The sequence below is a fragment of the Doryrhamphus excisus genome, chromosome 20 (assembly GCF_030265055.1).
Source record: "Doryrhamphus excisus isolate RoL2022-K1 chromosome 20, RoL_Dexc_1.0, whole genome shotgun sequence".
NCBI classification, from domain to species: Eukaryota; Metazoa; Chordata; class Actinopteri; order Syngnathiformes; family Syngnathidae; genus Doryrhamphus; species Doryrhamphus excisus.
The window spans coordinates 14,098,582-14,123,131 of record NC_080485.1 but is presented as its reverse complement, the minus strand read 5'-3'; the positions used below and the strand labels follow the sequence as shown (position 1 = coordinate 14,123,131).

General features: G+C 42.9%; 1 protein-coding gene across 40 annotated transcripts in view; it reads left to right on the top strand.

Moving 5' to 3' along the window:
- Positions 1-24,550, top strand: part of LOC131108045 (ankyrin-3-like) — a 144,761-nt gene that overhangs the window by 25,403 nt on the left and 94,808 nt on the right. For 15 of the 40 annotated variants that reach the window (XM_058058739.1, XM_058058737.1, XM_058058736.1 and 12 more), the window contains exon 1: positions 12,423-13,183. The exons of 3 other annotated variants lie outside the window; for them this stretch is intronic. In XM_058058739.1, the coding sequence (XP_057914722.1) occupies positions 13,061-13,183 (123 nt within the window). In that variant the 5' untranslated portion in view covers positions 12,423-13,060. Of the gene's footprint in view, positions 1-12,421; positions 13,184-24,550 lie in introns of those variants that run through there. 22 more of the 40 variants (XM_058058741.1, XM_058058740.1, XM_058058765.1 and 19 more) reach the window with 7 other exon arrangements.

Genomic DNA, 24,550 nt, shown 5'->3' with positions numbered 1-24,550 from the left:
CGTTTTGGGTTGCCCCCCCCCCCCCCAAGCACACTTTAGACACCCCTTGCCATAAATGCTAAGACGAGAGACGACCTTTGCCTTGGAAGGTAGCGGTGTGTAAGCGTGTGGGTGTGTGATGATACGCTGATGGCGGCAGTCATGGCCCAGCGAGACGCTCCTCAAGCGTAGCCATTCTTGGCACATCCCTGCCCCTGCCATCCATCATGATGGGATGGAGGGGGGGGATGGAACTTGACACCGGGAGAGGATGTTCCGCAAGCCTCGGCACTCAGGGGTGAGGCTGGACAAACGTTTTGCTCATGCCGCCGTCATGTAACGCATGCAGAAACTCGGTCGTTAGCACAAATAACATTGTTGTTGCCTTGCTGAATGATTAGCACTGCACACACACACACACACCAACGTGTACACACACCTGGACTGCACTAATGAACCCCCCCACACCCCACCCCACACACACACACACACACACTGGCACAGCGAAAGCATTAGGCCAGCACATTCAGGCATATGGCATGCGGACTCGCTGACGGGCACACGCATATGGTGCCGGTGGCGTCCGCTGCTTCTCATGGGAGGAAAGTACCGCGCTCGCCGTCTTTCATCCCGCTCCAAATTACAGAGCTCATAGAATTACGACACAACAACACAAAAAAAATCCCCATTTTTATTATTTTGTCTCTTAATACTTCAGTGTGCCAGTCTGATGGCCTAGCGTTACAATAGCTTGCTGTATGAGAAAATTCAAGTCACTTTGACTTAAAAGTCAAACAAACTTCTCTCACAATATTAGGGATCTGTAGAAGTCTGATTGTGTAAATTTTGGGATAAAAGGCTGCACGGTGGTCGAGTGGTTAGTGCACAGACCTCACAGCTAGGCGACCAGAGTTCAATTCCACTTTCTGTGTGGAGTTTGCATGTTCTCCTCGTGCATGCGTGGGTTTTCTCCGGGTACTCCGGTTTCCTCCCACATTCCAAAAACATGCTAGGTTAATTAGCGACTCCAAATTGTCCATAGGTATGAATGTGAGTGTGAATGGTTGTTTGTCTATATGTGCCCTGTGATTGGCTGGCTGGCTCTCGCCCAAAGACAGCTGGGATAGGCTCTGGCGACCCTCGTGAGGGTAAGCGGTAGAAAATGAATGAATGAATTGATTGGATAAATGACTGTTGGATGGCACGACTTCACTGCACGCTGTACAGTTGCGATAAAACTGACCATAACAGGAACCATTCTTATCTCTTTCAGGATTTTTGTTTTCTATCAAAACGTCAAAGAGGTATCATTTTTAGCTTATGTTGACATCTCAAAAACGCGGAATTTGAATGTGACCCAAATAAAACCGTACCCCGTCTTCCGCACACAAAAACAGAAATAAACAATGGTAATGGTAATGGTATAATTTCATTTGAACATGCATCAGATTACAATTGAATGCATCACATAATCAGTTCACAGTTCCACATGTCCAAAAGGAGTAGGAAGAAGCAAAGCTTATTAAATCCTACCCCTCCATCTGGTACTTTTACAATCAGTAACTGTCACATTTGTTCACTTCCTGCTTTCCTAATATAATTTAAGTTGTTTTTATTATAATTGTTTTTATTTATATATATTTTAATTATTTTTTATAGTTAAAAAAATTCCATTTTTTTTTTTTATAATTGTTTATAATTTTTTTTATTTTTTGTCACGTACCGAAGTACGAGGTGATATGAGCATCCAATGCCATAATGGGTACCATAGTAAGTGTCAATATAGTGATATATATAGCACATCATGACTGGTTCAAGACTCTTCATCCTTGTATTTAGCAAACATCAACTGCTTGTATTGTTTCTTGAATTGGCTCATCGTTGTTTGCATTGTTTGATTTCCTTACTCAATCCATTCCATAGTTTGATTCCACATACTGAAATGCTATGGCTTTTTAACGTAGTCCTAGCATAGAAGTGTTTCAAATGTACTTCTTCCCTGAGATCATATTTCTCCTCTCTTGTCTTCATCTTAATCTTAAGGATTTTTCTTTAATTTCCAAACGTAATGACATGAAAACCAGAAATTAACGTACATTAACGGCACTTAAATGCCCTGCCAAATCCTTATTAGAATGTACTGAACTATTCCTGGAAACCAGCGGCAATTCAAAGCGATAAACGCTCTGCTTCAAAATTGACAGGAATGTTCGAGCACTAGAAAAAAAAATGCATGCGCCTCTTTTGCATCATGTACCGTTTCATCATGAAAATTGCTTTGTGGAAATTGAATAGCTTTTCCCTGAAATGTCTTCGGGCGATTGCATCAACGCAATATCCAAACAACGACCACGAAACATCTGCACATTGATGATGAATTTGCGGTTATCGGTGGTGGTCTAAAACATTAAAACAACACGCCACGGGTGCAAAGGGGAGGCGAGGAGGTGCGAAGAATAAACAATTTCACGCTCTGCTAGCGAGCGCAGAACGAAGCCTAGCGTGATGACAACAGAGCGTAATCACAGGCGGGCTACACGGCCGCAGCAATAAGTCATCGCAGTTGCGAAGTAGTCTTTCGATGAAGGAAAGATAAAGAAAAAGAACACAAAGTTCCCTTCCGGTTCTATTAAAGGCATCCATCATAAACCATAAAACCTTTGCGCCGGGGCGTCCAATCACGGTGGGAGATTCCCAGAAATGTGTTGCGGACCAAATGATGGAGGGCCTGCGGCCAAGAGGAAAGATCAATTTGGCCGTTAATAAAACATCATTTTCCAATTCCAACCACTCCCAGGCTGCTTGAATGCTTTTTAATTGAGAACATCATCAACGTGTGTGTGTGTGTGTGTGTGTGTGTGCGCTTCAATGGCTTAAAAGGAAGTAGGAGACGTCTACTCTTCAGTTAACGAACCTACAATAATGCAAATGTCAAATGAATAGGCAAATGATTTTGTATATAAAAGTGCATTCACACTTGTCTTGTTTGGTTCGGTTGAAACCAGTTTTGGTGGGTTTGCTCTGCCGGTAAAGTGTGAACATGATCATCGGAGTATATTATAGTGCTTCAAGTTGTATCGGTGAAACTCGACACAAAAGCACCAATCAGTCGGTGAAACTCGGGTTTCTTTTGTTTTAGCATCCGTGAGTCGGTGACTCGTGAATTTTAGCGGAGTATCAGTGAGTCAGTGAAAGGCTAGCATCAACCGGTGGGTCAGTGACACTCAAGTCATCATCCGATCATTGAATCTTGAGTCTTTGTCATCTGTACTTGAGACGGTGATACTCGAGTTTTTGTCTAGCACCCATGAGTCAATGAAACTTGAGTGTTCGAGTACCAGTTAATCGGTGAAACTCAAGTTTTCATTGAGCACATGTGAGTCAGTGAATCTTGATTCTTCAACGTGACTGAAAGTCAAGTTTTTGTCAAACGGTGAGTCAGTGACACTCTAAATTTTGTCTAGCACGAATGAGTCAGTGAATCTTGAGTCTTTGAGTACCCATGAGTCTGTGAAACTGTACATTTTTGGCAACCGGTGAGTCATTGACACTCGAGTTTGCGTCAAGCCCCTCTGAGTCTGTGAATCTCGAGTCTTCATCGAAGACCCATGAGTCAGTGGCACTCAAGCTTTTGTCAAGCATTTATGTGTCAGTTAAACTTTACACTTTGTTGAGTCAGGTGAGTCATCCTTGAGTACCAATGAGTCAGTGAATCTTGAGTCTTTGAGTACCCGCGAGTCTGTGAAACTTTTTGTCAACCGGTGAGTCAGTGATACTCGAGTTTGCATCAAGCCCCTCTGAGTCAGTGAATCTTGAGTCTTCATCGAAGACCCATGAGTCAGTGACACTCAATCTTTTGTCGAGCATTCATGAGTCACTTAAACTTGAGACTATGTTGAGTCCCGGTGAGTCATCTTTGAGTACCCATGAATCTGTGAAACTGTACATCTTTGTCAACTGGTGAGTCATTGACACTCGAATTTTCATCATGCAACACGTGAGTCAGTGAAACAAAGGTTTTTGTCAACCGGTGAGTCAGTGACACTCGAGTTTGCGTCAAGCGCCTCTGAGTCAGTGCATCACAAGTCTTCGTCGAAGACCCATGAGTCAGTGACACTCAAGCTTTTGTCGAGCATTCATGAGTCAGTTAAACTTGAGACTTCGTTGAGTCCCGGTGAGTCATCCTTGAGCACCAATGAGTCTGTGAAACTGTACATTTTTGTCAACCGGTGAGTCATTGACGCTCGAATTTTCGTCAAGCAACTCATGAATCAGAGATACTCGAGTTTGCGTCAAGCCCCTCTGAGTCAGTGAATCTTGAGTCTTCATCGAAGACCCATGAGTCAGTGACACTCAATCTTTTGTCGAACATTCATGAGTCAGTTAAACTTGAGACTTTGTTGAGTCCCGGTGAGTCATCCTTGAGCACCAATGAGTCAGTGAATCTTTGAGTCTTTGAGTCTGTGAGTCTGTGAAACTGTACATATTTGTAAACCGGTGAGTCATTGACACTCGAATTTTCGTCAAGCAACTCGTGAGTCAGAAATACTCGAGTTTGCGTCAAGCCCCTCTGAGTCAGTGAATCTCGAGTCTTCATCGAAGACCCATGAGTCAGTGACACTCAATCTTTTGTCGAGCATTCATGAGTCAGTTCAACTTGAGACTTTGTTGAGTCCCGGTGAGTCATCCTGGAGCACCAATGAGTCTGTGAATCTTGAGTCTTTGAGTACCCATGAGTCTGTGAAACTGTACATTTTTGTCAACCCGTGAGTCATTGACACTCAATCTTTTGTCGAACATTCATGAGTCAGTCAAACTTGAGACTTTGTGTAGTACCCGTGAGTCATCCTTGAGCACTAATGAGTCAGTGAAAGACATGAGTTAGTGGCTGAGTTAGTAAACTGTGTTATATTTGGTTGAGCCTGCGATGCAGCTTGTACTCGTGTGTCCCAACTCAGTAAAAAAAACTTTGACCGACAGATCTTTACTGCACAAAAATATCAGTAACAAATATCAGTATTAGTGTTACTGACAAATATCAGTAACAACAAACAAAACAACAAATTGCACCAAAGTCCATTTTATCTTTTTTAGTATCTTTTTATTGAGTAATACCTAGTCCAACATTACATATGTTGCCTACGAATGCCTAAGAACTGGCTCAGCATCCGTGTGGGTGATTCCTCTGCTAATTCCAAGCGGGTAGAAAACCTCCGCCACCGTGGTGGGCGAGGTGCTGGGTTATTCTGGGAACATCACACACAGGAAAAAGCACTTTTCAACCCCGTGTTAAAAGCTATTAATGCCTGTCACTGTTAAGTCGGCGTGCTGCGATTTATAGATGCATGCAGTCACTGACCAAACCGAACCGGACAATGCCCTGCTGGGATATATAGTGGTCGTCTACAACCATTCTTCAGGTTGATATTTCGATCAAAGCAATAAAAATAAAGCTAATCAGAGTAAATGCCAACTCCAAACCCCCCCCCCCCCTTTTTATTCTATCCTGATGTAACCTTGCGTGTTTTCTTCGGGAGGCGCTCCAACCGAGGCATGCGTGGAATATACGGTATGCAGTGTCATGGCAGTTAGAGTCGTTTCATTTTAAACCACAGGTGAGTTCAGGCACATCTTAGTGGTTCGCTTAATCTATTCATTCGGGGGTTGGGTTTAAATAAAATCAGCTTCTTCCTACTTCTTTTTGAGGGTCCAAGTATAAAGGTGATGTACTTCAACGTTTTTACCAAAAACATACAAATGCATGCATCTGCTTGCTGTTTCTCCCTTTTGAAAATGACAAAAAAAAAAAAAAAAAAAACATACTCCCCCACCCTCAAGTCACTTCAGCACTGCCTGTCTGTAAATGCCTGTCTGCCCCTCTGTGGGCAAAGTGTGTAAAGACAATTTTGGTCTTTTTTTTTTTTTTTAGCGTTGGCACACATTTAGGTAGGTTAGTGGGTGCAAAGTGGGTTACATCTCATTGTATGTCATTTCTTCACTATGCAGGGGAGGGGGCTGGGGGGAGACAAGAGTCATTTTAATGTAATGAGGATTTGTAGAACAATGGATTTGAATGGAAAGAAAGGAACATGAAAAAAAAAACATAGAAATAAAACACTAAATTGAGGCTCTATCTGCTTTATGTTGCATTGTTATCTTTTATTCTCTCAATCTCAATGGCATTAGTCATAACGGACCCACCATCATGCGCCACCCCTTCATGCTCCGGGCTGTGTGTAGGCGTTTGTGGATCTATTATCCCCCCCCTGCCCCTCCGCCCGCTAGTCTATATTGCTGTTTGACCATACGCCTTGTCTTGTCTTTTTTTTTTTCTTTCCATTTGATTATTTTTGTGCTTCGAGGCTTTTCCGATCCCCGTCTTGAGCTTCCGTTTTATACACACCCACTCTTTTCTGCAAGGTGAATTTTAGACGAGGTAAAACATAAGGCAAAGTAAGACATTTTGAGGTATTTAGTTCAGTGAAATGTAACTATTAGTGCCCATTTTTATTTCTTATATTGTTTACTGGAGAGGCTGCACGGTGGACGAGTGGTTAGCACACAGATCTCACAGCTAGGAGTTCAATTCCTCCCTCTGCCATTGGGTTTTCTCCGGGTACTCCGGTTTCCTCCCACATTACAAAAACATGCTAGGTTAATTGGCATTAATTCCAAATTGTCCATAGGTATGAATGTGAGTGTGAATGGTTGTTTGTCTATATGTGCCCTGTGATTGGCTGGCCACCAGTCCAGGGTGTACCCCGCCTCTCGCCCGAAGACAGCTGGGATAGGCTCCAGCACCACGGAACCCTTGTGAGGATAAGCGGTCGAAAATGAATGAATGAATGAATGTATTATAGGACTCGGCTGCACGGCGATCGAGTGGTTAGCATACAGACCTCACAGCTAGGAGACAAGGGTTCAATTCCACCCTCTGCCATTTCTGTGTGGAGTTTGCATGTTCTCCCCGTGCATGCGTGGGTTTTCTCCGGGTACTCCGGTTTCCTCCCACATTCCAAAAACATGCTAGGTTAATTAGCGACTCCAAATTGTCCATAGGTATGAATGTGAGTGTGAATGGTTGTTTGTCAATATGTGCCCTGTGATTGGCTGGCCACCAGTCCAGGCTGGAATAGGCTCCAGCATCCCTCGCGACCCTCGTGAGGAAAAGCGATAGAAAATGAATGAATGAATGAATGTTTACTGGAGCACATCCACTCAGCACCTCCATGAATGTAGTAATGCTGGTGAGCGCTAGAGGGCAGCATAGTACAAAATGACTCTCAGCATAGAGAAAAGGTGTATTACCCCTTTTATAATGCTATACTATGTTTAGGGCAGGGGTCAGCAAGCCACGGCTCCAGAGCCTCTTTGTTGTGGCTCCCTTCATAATGTATTTTTTAACACCTGAATGAGGAAAGTATGCATCTTGGTCATGAGTTAAAAAAAAAAATCTGACTTTCTGTGAGACCCTGAACGAACCCTGGTACGTTAGCATGTTTTATCTTTTTATGGTATGAAATATAAAGCATTAAAAGGCCGTGTCAGTATAATAGCATGAAATCTATTAGTGTAATTACTTATTGTTCCTCCTCCACGTGACCTGCCTTTCAACATGCTGCCTTTTTTTCACCCCCTCTCCTTTCGCCACCTGGGACGCTCGGTGGTTGCGGTGAAGGTCAAAAGGTCAATGAGATTGTTGCCATGATTGGCCAGGTTGTTGCACTCTAGGGGATTTCCCCATGGAGGGGGGGGGGGACCTCGCCAGACGGAACGAGGTGAACAAATGAGTTGGGGTCGTGCCGGGTTCCCCCTCATGAATAGTGTGGATTGATTTCACGTGGTTGTTGTGTTTAGTTTTGTCCACCAGAGGGCACTGCATTTTCCCTAGTAAAAGCATGCAGCAAAATATGTCACTGATTAATATGACTGTTTAATTATCAATTAATGTTGCTGCCGATTACTGATCCATCTTAGGGCCAAGTAATAATAATAAGTAGAGACTGACTGACCAGGACTGATATTGATTGTATTGTTATCAATAATAATCATATTTATTGTGATAATATATAATAATTATAACGAATAATATATCATAATAATGCAATGTTTCCTTTAATATGTCATCTTTCACTCTGTAAAGTTGCAGAATTGCAAGAATTTGTGACATGTATTTTCTCACAGTCAATTTGTACTGTCTGCGAAACATTGGCAGCATTTCTTGAAATGCTGGGTTTTCAACTTTGGTGTCAGCAGTAATACTTCCAGCTTGTATTTGAACGCCAGCTCATTGTTTTTGTCTTATGGGTTTTCTCCGGGTACTCCGGTTTCCTCCCACATTCCAAAAACATGCTAGGTTAATTGGCGACTCCAAATTGTCCATAGGTATGAATGTGAGTGTGAATGGTTGTTTGTCTATATGTGCCCTGTGATTGGCTGGCCACCAGTCCAGGGTGCACCCCACCTCTCGCCCGAAGACAGCTGGGATAGGCTCCAGCATACCCTTGTGAGAATAAGCGGTAGAAAATTAATGAATTAATGAATTATTATATATTATTGACATGTATTTTCTCACAGGCAATTTGAACTGTCTGTCAAACATTGGCAGCATTTCTTGAAATGCTGGCTTTTCAACAGGGGTGCCAGCAGTGATACTTTCCGCTTGTAGTTAAACAATGCCAGCTCTGTGATTGGCTGGCCACTAGTCCAGGGTGTACCTTGCCTCTTGCCCGAAGTCAGCTGGGATAGGCTCCAGCATACTCCCGCGACCCTTGTGAGGATAAGCGGTAGAAAATGAATGAATTAATGAATGATTATATATTATTGACATATATTTTCTCATAGGCAATTTTAACTGTCTGTCAAACATTGGCAGCATTTCTTGAAATGCTGGCTTTTCAACAGGGTTGTCAGCAGTGGCTTGTAGTTGAACAATGCCAGCTCTATGATTGGCTGGCCACCAGTCCAGGGTGTACCTTGCCTCTCGCCCGAAGTCAGCTGGGATAGGCTCCAGCATCCCCTGCGACCCTCGTGAGGATAAGCGGTAGAAAATGAATGAATGAATGAATGAATGAATTATTATATATTATTATATATTATTGACATATATTTTCTCAAAGGCAATTTGAACTGTCTGTCAAACATTGGCAGCATTTCTTGAAATGCTGGCTTTTCAACAGGGGTGTCAGCAGTGGCTTGTAGTTGAACAATGCCAGCTCTGTGATTGGCTGACCACCAGTCAAGGGTGTACCTTGCCTCTCGCCCGAAGTCAGCTGGGATAGGCTCCAGCATACATATATATTTTTTCCCTGCCAGTTTTTCGTGATTTTAATAATGTTGCGATGACCTGTTATTACATATATATATATATATATATATATATATATATATATATATATATATATATATATATATATATATATATATATATATATATATATATATATATATATATATATATATATATTCAAGGCTAGTACCAAAGCCCTTTTTGGTCCCAAACCACATATTTGTGCCAACATATTCGTCATTTTGTGCACATTTGTGTCCCATGGCTGTAATATTTTGGCGGCCGGGACCCCGCAGTGTCAGTGGCCTTATGTGCCTGGCATCACGCCTGGAAAACGGCGTGTGGAAAACTTCCAAAAGGCGTGGACTCCTTCACGGCCACCTGCCAAACGTAGCGAATGGGGGAATGATGTGTCTTTGAGTAAATGTAGCGCCGTTAAGTGTCGTCCATCTTGGCAGCGTCTTTTACTACCAGTGTCTGCCCAGCTGTTAAGACTATGAATGGACTTTTATCAATGGAAGACTTTACGCTTTAGCTAAATGTTCTATTGCACAGATTTTTTTTTTTTTTTGATACCATGTGCACATTTAACCCCCCCCCCCCACAACGTCCCAATCCTGTTTCTCACCTCTTTGCTCTCCTTATCCATCCAGCTTGTCCTCCCTGCTGCATTCTCATTGGTCCTCGCCTAGCAACCGCATGATAATTTGCCATAATGTGACACCCCCTGATGCATGATGGGGGGCTGCGAGTAAGCCCCCGCGTCCCTCCACCTTTCCATCCGATACTGGTGGCTGCATAGTGTTTGAAAAGAGAAAAAAAAAAATCTGCGCTTGAATGGATTTGGAGGAGAGAAAGGAGAATTTCACGCTCACGTCCCAACGTGACGTGTACCCCCCCCCCCCCCCCCCCCCCCCCCCGCGTCCCTGGAGGGTTTTCTCCCCGCCCCCCCTTTTAACACCTTGCTCCTAATTTCTCCATATTATCTATAATATTGGGTTAGATACATGCATTTTGAATAGACAAAAAAAAACAGGCACCTGCTTAGACAGCCTCTCAAGTAGCATCAGGACCCCGTGACACGCGCATCCAGCCACCGACACAAAGATGGCTGCCGCATGCGCTGTCTGACTCGGCTCTGCTATGTCTGACGTGAAGGACATCCTAAATAGGACATACTACTTTTACTGTCCTCACGCTAGCTCCTCTGTGACCTCTGTAACGATAATGGCGCTACAAGATGGCCACGCGTGCAAAATAAAAATCCTGTATTCTGTATTGATGAATTGCTTACACCAGTTTTGCTGTTAAAAGCAAATTCCTGATTGCCAGTTATGAAATAATCACATATCAAGTGTGTGTGTGTGTGTGTGTGTGAGAGTGAAATTCCCCTTGTTTGCCCTCGTGTGTGTCCTTTACGTCCCTGAAAGTGCCACCTATTACATGAGCATCCCTTCTATTAATGTGTCTCCAATGACATTTGTGACGCCCCCTAATGGTTGGGGGCCAAATGCACTGGAAAACATACTAGCCTACATGGAAAGGTTTATCAGCATTAGACAAAAAACAAAAATATGGTCAATTAGTTGCTAAGTCCTGCCTTTGTATTGGTAAGTCTGTCTGTTTGATGTCGGCCATGTTTCTAATCTTGCTCAAATTTGACTTAACTTGACCTTGACTTAAGGTATGCACCAAATTCTTTTTCCCCCATGAAAAACGTAAGCCAGTATTTGTGTTTGGCGGTCCCTACAAGTGACTTACAGAAAACTGGTCCCTCATTAAAAACCAAAGCCAGTATTTGTGTATGGTGGTCCCCCATGAAAAACCAAAGCCAGTATTTGTGTATGGTGGTCCCCCATGAAAAACCAAAGCCAGTAATTGGTTTTGGTGGTCCCCCATGAAAAACGTAAGCCAGTATTTGTCTATGGTGGTCCCCACAAGTGACTTACAGAAAACTAGTCCATCTTGAAAAACCAAAGCCAGTATTTGTGTATGGTGGTCTCCACAGGTGACTTTAAGAAAACTGGTCCCCCATGAAAAACCAAAGTCAGTATTTGTCTATGGTGGTCTCCACAGGTGACTTTAAGAAAAGTGGTCCCCCATGAAAAACCAAAGCCAGTATTTAGTACTAGTTCCCCATAGAACATGAAAAACTGTGTGTGTGTCTGTGTGTGTGTATGTTTTACCCATGTCATCATTTCATTCATTTGAAATTGATGGCACATACGCAGAGTACACAACATATACACAACATATGCAGAGTACACAACATACACAACATATACACAACATACGCAGAGTACACAACATACACAACATATACACAACATACGCAGAGTACACAACATATACACAACATACGCAGAGTACACAACATACACAACATATACACAACATATGCAGAGTACACAACATACACAACATATACACAACATATGCAGAGTACACAACATATACACAACATATGCAGAGTACACAACATACACAACATATACACAACATATGCAGAGTACACAACATATACACAACATATACACAACATACGCAGAGTACACAACATACGCAGAGTACACAACATACGCAGAGTACACAACATATACACAACATACGCAGAGTACACAACATACGCAGAGTACACAACATATACACAACATACGCAGAGTACACAACATATGCAGAGTACACAACATATACACAACATACGCGGAGTACACAACATACGCGGAGTACACAACATACGCAGAGTACACAACATACGCGGAGTACACAACATACGCGGAGTACACAACATACGCAGGGTACACAACATACGCAGGGTACACAACATACGCGGACTACACAACATACGCAGAGTACACAACATACGCAGAGTACACAACATACGCAGAGTACACAACATACGCAGAGTACACAACATACGCAGAGTACACAACATACGCAGAGTACACAACATACGCGGAGTACACAACATACGCAGAGTACACAACATACGCGGAGTACACAACATACGCGGAGTACACAACATACGCGGAGTACACAACATACGCGGAGTACACAACATACGCGGAGTACACAGCATACGCAGAGTACACAACATACGCAGAGTACACAACATACGCAGAGTACACAACATACGCAGAGTACACAACATATACACAACATACGCAGAGTACACAACATATACACAACATACACCAGTAGAGACACGTGTACTTGGTGAAGCACCAAGGAGGAGAGCAACCCAAGAGCATCTTTTTAGGAGGATGTACTGAAACGGAGGGTGGTTGCCACGGTAACCACTCCCCTCGCACCCGCCCTCCATTCGCTCTCTCCCCCCTCCCTCCCTCCCTCCACCTCTGTGCTGGCGATGCTCATGTCTCTCCTTCCTCCTGCCCGGTTTGTCCTCACCTCTCCCGGATGCGCTGGGCTCACGCTGGCAGCGAGCGGATGACAACCAAAGGAGGAGGAGGAAGGAGGAGGAGGACGTGAAGAAGAAGAAGAAGAAGAAGAAGAGGCTGACTCCTCTCTGTCACTTTGAAGTGAAGCAGCGAGGGAGTGGAGCGTAGCAGGACAAGCTGCCACAAGGACACACAAACAGGATACAAAAGACCAAAAGACAGCCTACGCTTCTCCATTCTCCTTTTTTGAAGGAGGGCATTTTTCTTCCCTTTCCCCCCCTTTCCTTTTCTACCCCGATTTTTCCCTCTGGGATCCCGGGTTTTGGTCCACCGCCACGGCAGAACTTCTCCGGGATCCCAGGTGAGGCGCGCGTGTGCACCGCTAGCGGCCGTCATGGCTCACGCGGCCTCCCAGCTGAAGAAGAATCGGGGGGAAGTGGATGTGAATGCGTTAGAGGACGAGAAGGAGAAGCGGAGGAAGAGCAGGAGAGCCACGTCCCGGGAGCAGAAGAGAAAGGTAACCTCAGATGGCGCCTTCATCTGCTCCACCGGCACCGTTGGAGCGTGACTCCATACATTGCGTGCGTGCGCGTACGGGCGGGCGGGTGGGCGTCTCTCCTAGTTGGACTCACTTGGAGGTCACCTCAGACACACACCTTCATCCACATTTGTGCACAAATCACACACTGTAGACCTCCTGCGGTGATGCCATGCTGTCCATTTCAATGCCTTGCTGACCTTGTGTGTGTGTGTGTTTGTGTGTGTGTGTGTGTGTGTGTAGGGGCATCTTCAGCCATTCTTAACTTGTCCACACTTGTTCTTGGCTCCTGTTACTCTACACATTCATTCATTTTCTACCGCTTATCCTCACGAGGGTCGCAGAAGGTGCTGGAGCCTATCCCAGCTGTCTTCGGGCGAGAAGCGAAGTACACCCTGGACTGGTGGCCAGCCAATCACAGGGCACATATAGACAAACCGGAGTATAGCATAGAAAGCATAGAAAAGTTATCTACAATATGGTTTTTAGCACTATTAGAGCCCTCTAGACAAACACTAACAACCCTATAGTTAGCTTTACACTCGCTTTACCTGAAAACTTACACATTAGCATTAGGAATGCCTAATGCTAACATTATTGAGTACTACATATCATTTATTTTTCAATAGTCACAAAACAATGATCATTGATTCATTCATTTTCTACCGCTTATCCTCACGAGGGTCGCGGAAGGTGCTGGAGCCTATCCCAGCTGTCTTCTGGTGACCAGAAGGTAGCAATTCAAGTCTGTACAAACGCTTTTTTTTCTGCTCTGCGGCACAAGAAATAGAAAAAAAACTGTAAAATTGAAAACTCAGCATTAATTTTACGAGAATAGAATTAAAATATTAAGAGAAAAAAGTTGTATTCTAACGAGAAGTTATTTTTTATATTTTTATATTTTTATATTTTTATATTTTTATATTTTTATAAAAATATATTTTTATAAAAATATATTTTTATAAAAATATATTTTTATTTAATATAAATAGTAAAATTGATATTTTAGTTGCATTAATCATTTTTAAGCTGTGGTATGAAAAACAAAGAAAACATAAATTTTTGGAAAGTTAGGTTCCTGGAAAATGTCATAACATTATGAGAATAAAGTCTAAATATGGGAAACAAGTTGTATTACCAGAAGATAAGTTACAATAATTATTTTAGAAGAATGTTGAAATATTGGAAAAATTAAAAATAAGATGGGGAAAATGTAGCAATTTTTTACTAATATAGATTTTCACCTGCAGTTCATCAAAAAGCTGAGAAGCGGTTTCTGCTCGACATATGTACATATGTATGTGTAACGTCTTAGCGTACCTAAGCATTTCCATTTTTCCGCATGTGGCGCTTGGTGGGAAAAGTTTGGTCACATGACCATGTCATGTAAATGACAATTGCGGTGCCCCAAAGGGTTGTGGTCAAAAGAAGACATGCTAGCATTTACTATGTAGAATTGTACCATTAATAGACAATTACGTGTTATGGATAATTAGTTGCCAAGTCCAAAAGACGTCTTATACAAGTTACAGGGAGGCTGCACAGTGGTTGAGTGGTTAGCATGTTGATCACACATCGGGAAACCCTGGGTTCAAATCACCAATCCGTGTGGAGACGTTATAATGTGAAAGTGCAGAAATGAACACAGATGCGACAAAATAGCCAGAAAAATCATCTCTTGCTGGACTTGCTGATGTGTTTTTTGTTTTGTTTTTTTTTTTGCAAATGAGCAAAATGCTGAGTGGATTTGTTTTTTTTTGCGAGCTCTTTTTTGTACGTGTTCGCTCTTGCAATGATGCACAGACATCCATGTTTTATGCATACACGGCTGATTTATTGATGACCGAGCTTTTCATATGATGGCAACGGATGCACGTGGGCCCCCCTCCTGCACATACAAAGACATTTTGCAGAAATTCAAGACCCACCCGACTCTGTCCTGATGCTTATTGGTGACACCGTTGAGTTTCATGAAAGAAGGCTGCTCAATGCCGGAGTTGACCGTGAGGGATCTTGCTCAGTAACGATGACATTTAGTGTACTTTACCGTGCCCCGGGGGGGAGGGGGGGTGCCTCGGTTTTAAATTATGCTGCCGGCGATGTTATTTGACCTGAGCATAAACAAAGAGCTGGTCATCACGGCTCTAATCATTTTCACAGGCCACCCGCACTATAATAAACCTATTGTCACATTAATAAGAAGGAATGCATATTATTATCTCTGTAGAAGGTTGATACAGTTCTTGCATTGGATGGTCGCCATACTGAAGTGGAGGAATTGGACTTTAACTGCATCATTTCGTCCATGATTGCACTTTGACGTTGCACTACTTGGTGTCTGCGTGAGGAAAATGGGATTGAAGGCGGAATAAAGTGAATTACATCACTGGAGAATAGTTACATACATATACGGTAGGAAACATAAGTATTTGATCCTTTGCTGAGTTGATAACTTTGATAACAGTAGCTGGGCTCTTCCACCGCTGAGAAAATGTAGAATTACCGTATTTTCTGGACTATAAGTTGCTCCGGAGTATAAGTTGCACAAGGCCAAAAATGCACAATTAGGTAGAAAAAAACATACATAAGTCGCTCCGGAGTATAAGTCGCACAAGGCCAAAAATGCACAATTAGTAGGTATGAAAAAACATACATAAGTCGCACAAGACCAAAAATGCATAATTAGGTAGAAAAAAACATACATAAGTCGCTCCGGAGTATAAGTCGCACAAGGCCAAAAATGCATAATTAGTAGGTAGAAAAAAAACATACATAAGTCGCTCCGGAGTATAAGTCGCACAAGGCCAAAAATGCATAATTAGGAAGAAAAAAACATACATAAGTCGCTCCGGAGTATAAGTCGCACAAGGCCAAAAATGCACAATTAGTAGGTAGCAAAAAAACATACATAAGTCACACAAGGCCAAAAATGCATAATTAGGTAGAAAAAAACATACATAAGTCGCTCCGGAGTATAAGTCGCACAAGGCCAAAAATGCACAATTAGTAGGTAAGAAAAAACATACATAAGTCGCACAAGGCCAAAAATACAAAATTAGAAAAAAAACATACATAAGTCGCTCCGGAGTATAAGTCGCACAAGGCCAAAAATGCACAATTAGTAGGTAGGAAAAAACATACCTAAGTCGCACAAGGCCAAAAATGCATAATTAGGTAGGAAAAAACATACATAAGTCGCTCCGAAGTCGCACAAGGCCAAAAATGCACAATTAGTAGGTTGGAAAAAACATACATACGTAAGTCACACAAGGCCAAAAATGCATAATTGGGTAGAAAAAAAACATACATAAGTTGCTCCGGAGTATAAGTCGCACAAGGCCTAAAATGCATAATTAGGTAGAAAAAAACATACATAAGTCGCTCCGGAGTATAAGTCGCACAAGGCCAAAAATGCACAATTAGGTAGAAAAAAACATACATATGTCACACAAGGTCAAAAATGCATAATTGGGTAGAAAAAAAACATACATAAGTTGCTCCGGAGTATAAGTCGCACAAGGCCTAAAATGCACAATTAGGTAGAAAAAAACATACATAAGTCGCACAAGGCCAAAAATGCATAATTAGGTGGAAAAAAAACATACATAAGTCGCTCCGGACTATAAGTCGCACAAGGCCAAAAATGCACAATTAGTAGGTTGGAAAAAACATACCTAAGTCGCACAAGGCCAAAAATGCACAATTAATAGGTAGGAAAAAACATACCTAAGTCGCACAAGGCCAAAAATGCATAATTAGGTAGAAAAAAAAAACATATATAAGTTGCTCCGGAGTAGACCCTTTGTAGTCCATTTGTAAACTTTCCAAATGTACTGTACTGTACAAAGAGTAAATATTGACTGCAGTCTTGCACTGTGGTCAGAATAAACTCCCTCATATCACGTTGCAACTGCAATGCAATGCTATGACTAATGTCTTTGCATCAAACTGCTATGACTAAGTGTTTCTCGGCACTGCGTGTGCTATATTTTGCTTCCATGGAGCAAAAGTCTCGGTTGTTGTTGACATGTGTGGCCAGAAATTGCTTAGGTTGCATGAATGCACCTTTTGATTAGATACGAGCCAAGTCATTGATAAAAGCCAATAAATGGGTGCGTGGGAGATGCTTTGGTCGAGTCCTGCCGCTTTTATCAGGCACCACTCACTTCAGTCGGGGACTAATGTAGTCCTCGGAGTGTCAGAGGTCATATTATTGCTATTATTTCTTATGCGGAAGATAAAGTGAATGCAACACCTGTGGGATCCGGTGGAAACATAGAAAATAATCACATGAGAAAATCATAAACTGTCCACTATCTGTGAGGACGTGTATTAAAATTTCACTTAAATTCAAGAGAGTAGAAGAATTTGATTGATTTTTTTTTAAATTTTGATTTTCATTACAGTTTAAAATCAGCATGCATTACTGTTTAATAACACAATTTAAGCATTTCTACACCTGTAAAACTTTATTTTGCACATGAACAAACCTAAAAAAAAAGTACTTTAAAGTGGCTTGTCGTATTATTTTAATAATATTTACAATATTAGTAAATGATATAAAGCAAATAAATAACATTTTCAATGTCATATTGTCATAGTGGTGATTTGTCCTACAAAATAAACTTAACTTCAACTATAATCAAAAGGCCACTGATGCACAAACTACTAATTAGCCACAAGAAAATATGATCAATAAACAAATAAATAACGAACAAGAAAATATTATCAAGTCATCCAAACAAAACAACATTCATTCATTTTTTTACCGCTTATTCTCACAAGGGGTGCTGGAGCCTATCCCAGCTGTCTTCGGGCGAGAGTCGGGGTACACCCTGGACTGGTGGCCAGCCAATCACAGGGCACATATAGACAAACAACCATTCACACTCACATTCATACCTATGGACAATTTGGAGTCATTCCAAAAACATGCTAGGTTCATTGGCTAGGTTCATGCTCTGTCTCCTTTCTGCTTCATTCTCTTTGCACCGTGAGGCGTTCAGGTGCACTCGTAATTGTGAGTGTTAGGCACTAATTTTTTTCCGTTTTTTATTCACTCCTATTACAATTGATATAGAGGATCTTTGTCTGTCATTTTGTCAATACAGTATGTTATATTTGTGGAAGCGGACTCTGGTTTTGGATCTCATCAGCTTAGGATTTTCCGCCACATTCCATCACTGGTCAGCTGGTGCTGCAGAGGCCATGAGAGCAGAGGAGTCCTCTGGGATGTTTTTAAGGAAGTCAAGAAGATGTTTCTAAATGGGGGGAGGGGGGGGTGAGATATGAGCTTAAGTTTAAAGGTCTGGGTAATCAGGACGTGACGCTGTGACCAATATTTTCCATTCACAATTGTTTGTGTTGTTTTTCTTGTGGTATAGTTGCTTACATATTGGAGTTGTCACTAAAGCAAAAAGACATTTTGTGTCAAAGTGAAAGTTATGCTCTCTTTTGTAGTTGGGAACTGATATTTTCCTGAAACTTATCTATTGTCCACTGCTAACAATTACTAAGGAACGGAAAACAGTACAACAAACTTTTTTTGGGATAAAATACAGAAGGGCTGCACGGTGCTTGAGTGGTTAGCGCCTCACAGCTAGGAGACCCGAGTTCAATCCCACCTCAGCCATCTCTGTGTGGAGTTTGCATGTTCTCCCCGTGCATGCGTGGGTTTTCTCCCGGTACTCCGGTTTCCTCCCACATTCCAAAAACATGCTAGGTTAATTAGCGACTCCAAATTGTCCATAGGTATGAATGTGAGTGTGAATGGTTGTTTGTCTATATGTGCCCTGTGATTGGCTGGCCACCAGTCCAGGGTGTACCCTGCCTCTTGCCCGAAGACAGCTGGGATAGGCTCCAGCATACTCCCGCGACCCTTGTGAGGATAAGCGGTAGAAAATGAATGAATGAATGATTATATATTATTGACATGTATTTTCTCAGAGGCAATTTGAACTGTCTGTCAAACATTGGCAGCATTTCTTGAAATGCTGGCTTTTCAACAGGGGTGTCAGCAGTAATACTTCCCGTTTGTAGTTGAACAATGCCAGCTCTGTGATTGGCTGGCCACCAGTCCAGGGTGTACCCCGCCTCTCGCCCGAAGTCAGCTGGGATAGGCTCCTGCATACCCCAGCGATATTTTTTCCCTGCCAGTTTTTAGTGATTTTAATAATATCGCGATGACCTGTTATTACAATTAAAGTAATTCAAGGCTAGTACCAAAGCCCCTTTTGGTCCCAAACCACATATTTGTGTCCCATGGCTGTATTCCGATACGACTGACCAGGAAGTGTGTTTGTGTGTGACAAAATGCTCCCAGAGAATGTCGACCTCATTTCCAAGCAAATGGTGTGGTCCCAGTCCAAATCAAGATGACGTAATGATTCCTTGCCGTGTTTAAAATCGGATATCAGAGCTCCGAGCTTCTTGGCAAAAGCGGCAACAAGAGGAGGGAAAAAAAATCAACATTCCACTGGAGGCAAGGAATTGGACCATTAGCGGATGTTTTAATACAGCTGTCTCCTATTTGTTGCTTGTCGTTATTGTCACTTCCATTCATTCACTTACTGGTGTGATCGAAACAAAGCCGACACGCGTGTCGCATCCCTCCTCCTCCTCCTCCTCCTCCTCATCCTTGCGAGCAGCTCATAAAAGATGGAGGTTAATGAATTCGGTGCTCATGCATGCCTCAGCTAATTGCATTGGCTTTGGGAACTCCTCCCTGTGTCGCTGAATGTTTGCACCATCCTCCACGTGGCCACAGGCTGGATGGCGAGCGCCCGTGTCGCCGACAGACGAGTCAGGCTTCTGTTATTTGGTCAATTAGCGTGATTGTTAGCATTGCTGGTTTTGGGGCGTTTACACGAGCACCCTTTGGTTCGTTTGAATCAAAGTCTTCCTCGAATTTACGGTTCCAGACAAACGAGAATGAATTTTGTTATGGTGAGAAAATGATAAAAGTGTTCTGGCAAACAAACCAATCAGATTTTCCTTTTTTCCTTCCTTCATCCCTTCCTTCCTCCCTTCCTTCCATGCATCCATCCATCCTTCCTTCCTGCCTTCCATCCTTCCTTCCTTCCTTCCTTCCTTCCTTCCATGCATCCATCTGTCTATCCATCCATCCATCCATCTCCTTCCTCCCTTCCATCCTTCCATCCATCCATCCACCCACCCTTCCTCCCTTCCTTCTCCCCTTCCTCCCTTCCATCCTTCCATCCATCCTTCCTTTCTCCCTTACTTCTTTCCTTCCTTCCTTCCTTCCATCCATCCATCCATCCTTCCTGCCTTCCATCCTTCCTTCCTTCCTTCCTTCCTTCGTTCCTTCCTGCCTTCCATCCTTCCTTCCTTCCTTCCATGCATCCATCTGTCTATCTATCCATCCATCCATCTCCTTCCTCCCTTCCATCCTTCCTACCATCCATCCACCCTCCCTCCCTTCCTTCCTTCCTCCCTTCCATCCTTCCATCCATCCTTCCTCCCTTCCTTCCTTCCATCCATCCATCCCTCCTTCCTGCCTTCCATCCTTCCTTCCTTCATTCCTTCCTGCCTTCCTTCCTTCCATCCATCCATCCTTCCTTCCTTCCTTCCTTCCTTCCTTCCTTCCTTCCTTCCTCCCATCCATTCTTCCTTCCTTCCATCCATCCTTCCTTCCTTCCTTCCTTCCTCCCATCCATTCTTCCTTCCATCCATCCATCCTTCCTTCCTTCCTTTCTTCCTTTCTTCTATCTGTCCATCCATCCATCCACTCACCCTTCCTCCCTTCCTTCCATCCATCCATCCATCCATCCATGCTGGGATTTGCACCTTCCCTTTCCCCTTTGTGACGCTAGTCTTGAGTTCATGTTGTGTAAAAATGTGCTTATTGTGCCAATGTATGTTGGTATGTTTTTAACAGTCCCATACTACGGGACTCCTCGCCAATAGACAGCTGGGATAGGCTCCAGCATACCCGCGACCTTAGTGAGGATAAGCGGCATAGAAAACGGATGGATGGATGACCATCTTCCTGCCTGTTTGGAGTCAAGAGGCGAGGAAAACATGGCATTGCACGTGGCAATCTGTTGAGGCAAGATCTTGCAAGATCTTGTGACAGTTGGGACAATCTGCATTGGATGATGGAAGACGATGGTCCAGGTCTCTTCTTCTGGATGTGTGGACACGTAGTTAGTCCTGCACGTGTTGCCTTGTTGCACAAACGTTAACATGCGTCTTCCAGTGGCGTGGGCGCCGGGCGAATTGGTCGAGTGCATTATTAAAGAGTCGGGAGGAGTGGAGATGGAGGTGCTGGAGGAGGAGAACGCACAGGAGATAAGGACGAATGGGGAGAGAGAGAGAGAGAGAGAGAGAATGGCCGTGCATTGTGTAAAAGAGAGAGAGAGAGAAAGAGATAAGATGAGCTGCAAAGAATTGGAGTGTGATGGTAAGCCTAAAGGTCATTTGAAGGTGAGAGGAGGCGTCTCTTCTTGCCTACACGTGCTCTCTGTGATGATAGGATGCCCTGGTTTTGAACCGCTTTATATAGTACACTTGCTGGACACATTATTAGGTACACCTGCACACTCCAACGGAAGATGAGTCTGTCACACAGGAACGGACGTGTCGTTTCGGATGTTCGTACTTTGTAATGATGTCATTACGGCGGATAAATGTGGTGCGACGAATGGGATGGGGGAGGGGCGGCCGAGGATGGAGGGAAAAGAGGACGATATCAGGCAGTTGAGACCCAAAGAGACGCCAGCGTGACACAAATCTCCAGGCTTTTGTATAGGACACTTGCGGTATCCCATGTGACTTGCTAGCATGCTAGCTTCCATGTTGTACAGATATCCTTAAAGTTGTATCATCATTACACAAACGGTCAATGACTTATGGGTAATTACTGTCCATTTCAGGCTGTGTGAGAAATTTCAAGTCAAGCTGGCCTATGGGTGTTTTTAGTCCGAAAAATTAATCGATAAAATAATGCAAAAATAATCACAACTGACAAATGAATGGACAACTGAACATTTAACGTCACTTTGACATAGTTTAGGTGGGAATAAACCCACACAAAACCATCAATTAACAAAACAACACAAAATAAAGACATTATGCTGAGTGTCACCCTCGATAGAGTCTTACGCTGGAACCCACATTACCCAGAAGCCACATTTTGTACCTCTGAAATGTATACGGTCTTTTCTTTTTGGAGGTCTTGCGCCCCCGTCTCGGTACGCTCCATCACTGTTCTCGTTTTTTGTGCATTTCATGTGTTTGTTTTGTCGTTTATCGCTCTACAACTCAAACATGATTGACCTAAAATTGCGTCATGTACATGTAAGCCAAGATGGCGGTATTTTGGAACGGTGAACGTAAACCAAGGCGAGGGAAAAACACACTAACCGGGGCGGATGTTAATCGAGGTAGCACTATATTATTCATTCATTCATTCATTTTCTACTGCTTATCCTCACGAGGGTGGCGGTGGGTGCTGGAGCCTATCCCAGCTGTCTTCGAGCGAGAGGCGGGGTACACCCTGGACTGGTGGCCAGCCAATCACAGGGCACATATAGACAAACAACCATTCACACTCACATTCATACCTATGGACAATTTGGAGTCGCTAATTAACCTAGCATGTTTTTGAAATGTGGGAGAAAACCCACGCATGCACGGGGAGAACATGCAAACTCCACACAGAGGGTGGAATTGACCTCGGGTCTCCTAGTTGTGAGGTCTGCGCGCTAACCACTCGACCACCATGCAGCCCTCCCATATTTTATCTGAAAAAAAAGTTTGTTTCTACCTTTTTCCGTTCCTTAGTAATCAGCAGTGGAACATAGGTATGTTTCAGGGAAATATCAGTTCCCAACTAAAAAATTTTTTGACACAATATTTTTTTTTTCTTTTGTGACAACTCCAATATGTACACAACTATACCACAACAAAAACAACACAAACAAGTTACATGCATGCACGGGGAGAACAGGTGGAATTGAACTCGGGAACTCTCCTAGTTGTGAGGTCTGCGCGCTAACCACTCGACCACCATGCAGAAAAAAAGTTTGTTTCTACTTTTTTCCGTTCTTTCGTAATCAGCAGTTGAACATAGGTAAGTTTCAGGAAAATATCAGTTCCCAACTAAAAAAAAGAGAACATAACTTTCACTTTGACACAATATTTTTTTGACACAAAAACAACACAAACAAGGCATGTGGGAGAGAACAGGTGGAATTGAACTTGGGAACTCTCCTAGTTGTGAGGTCTGCACGCTAACCACTCGACCGCCGTGCAGCCACAGCACTATATTATTATTATTATTGAATATTTAATTGAATATTGAATATATTTCATAGTTTTTTTTAGTGTGTGCATTTCTGCATAAATGGCAGGTGGTCCACATCCACTCGGAGATGAAGCTCATTCTATTGAAGCCACACACACACACACACACACACACACACACACATAGAGTCTGTGTGACCCCTGGGATGCAGGCTTGCTTGGCTTGATAATTACTTTTTTTTTTGCCCCCCCCGCCCCCCCTCCACTATTTTCCCCCGGTCCTCCACTTAACCACCTGCCACTCTGCTGTCACACGCACAGATAACCAGAACTGCACCGCCACATACTGTTATGTATATATAGGATATGTATTTAACAAAACAAGTACTACCAATTCTTTTAATATATATATATAAAATACATAAGTCATATTATACACTTATGGATCCACTACCCAGCCCACTTTTTTTTCCACTTTTCCACCCAATCTGTGTGGGAATATGCTGCGTGAGGACAGATCGATGATAATCACACATCTTCGCTTCACACTTTAGTACTCATGCATGTTGGTGTTGGTTGGGGGAGGATGCAGGAAAAGGGGGGGCATATGTGTGTGTGTGTGTGTGTGTGTGGGGGGGGGGGGTTAGGGGTGTGTGTTATGTGTGCAACCCACCCACCCCTCCCCCTTGGGAACAGAAGGACGCCCAGATTCATGTTTAGATGAAACAAATATGCATCATCTTCCACCTCTTGGCTCGCTAATCAAATTCCAAACATAGATGCTAACTCAACAAGCCCTAGCTTGAATGTTTGGTGCGCAAGAATATCATTTTTTTTGTATGAAATCATGCATCATAATTCCCTCATTGAGTCCAGCTTATGGAGGCCTTAAATAAGGTAATTGACCATGAACAGGTACTCTTTATTACAGTACAGTCTCATTATTATTATTATTATTATTATTATTATTATTATTTGGTTGTATTTTCACTTCCAGCCCAGCTTTGGTATTTTCTGTGCAGTATTGCAAGAAGTACAAGTCTGTGTGAAATAATGTGATTTTTCATCCGCTACCTCGTT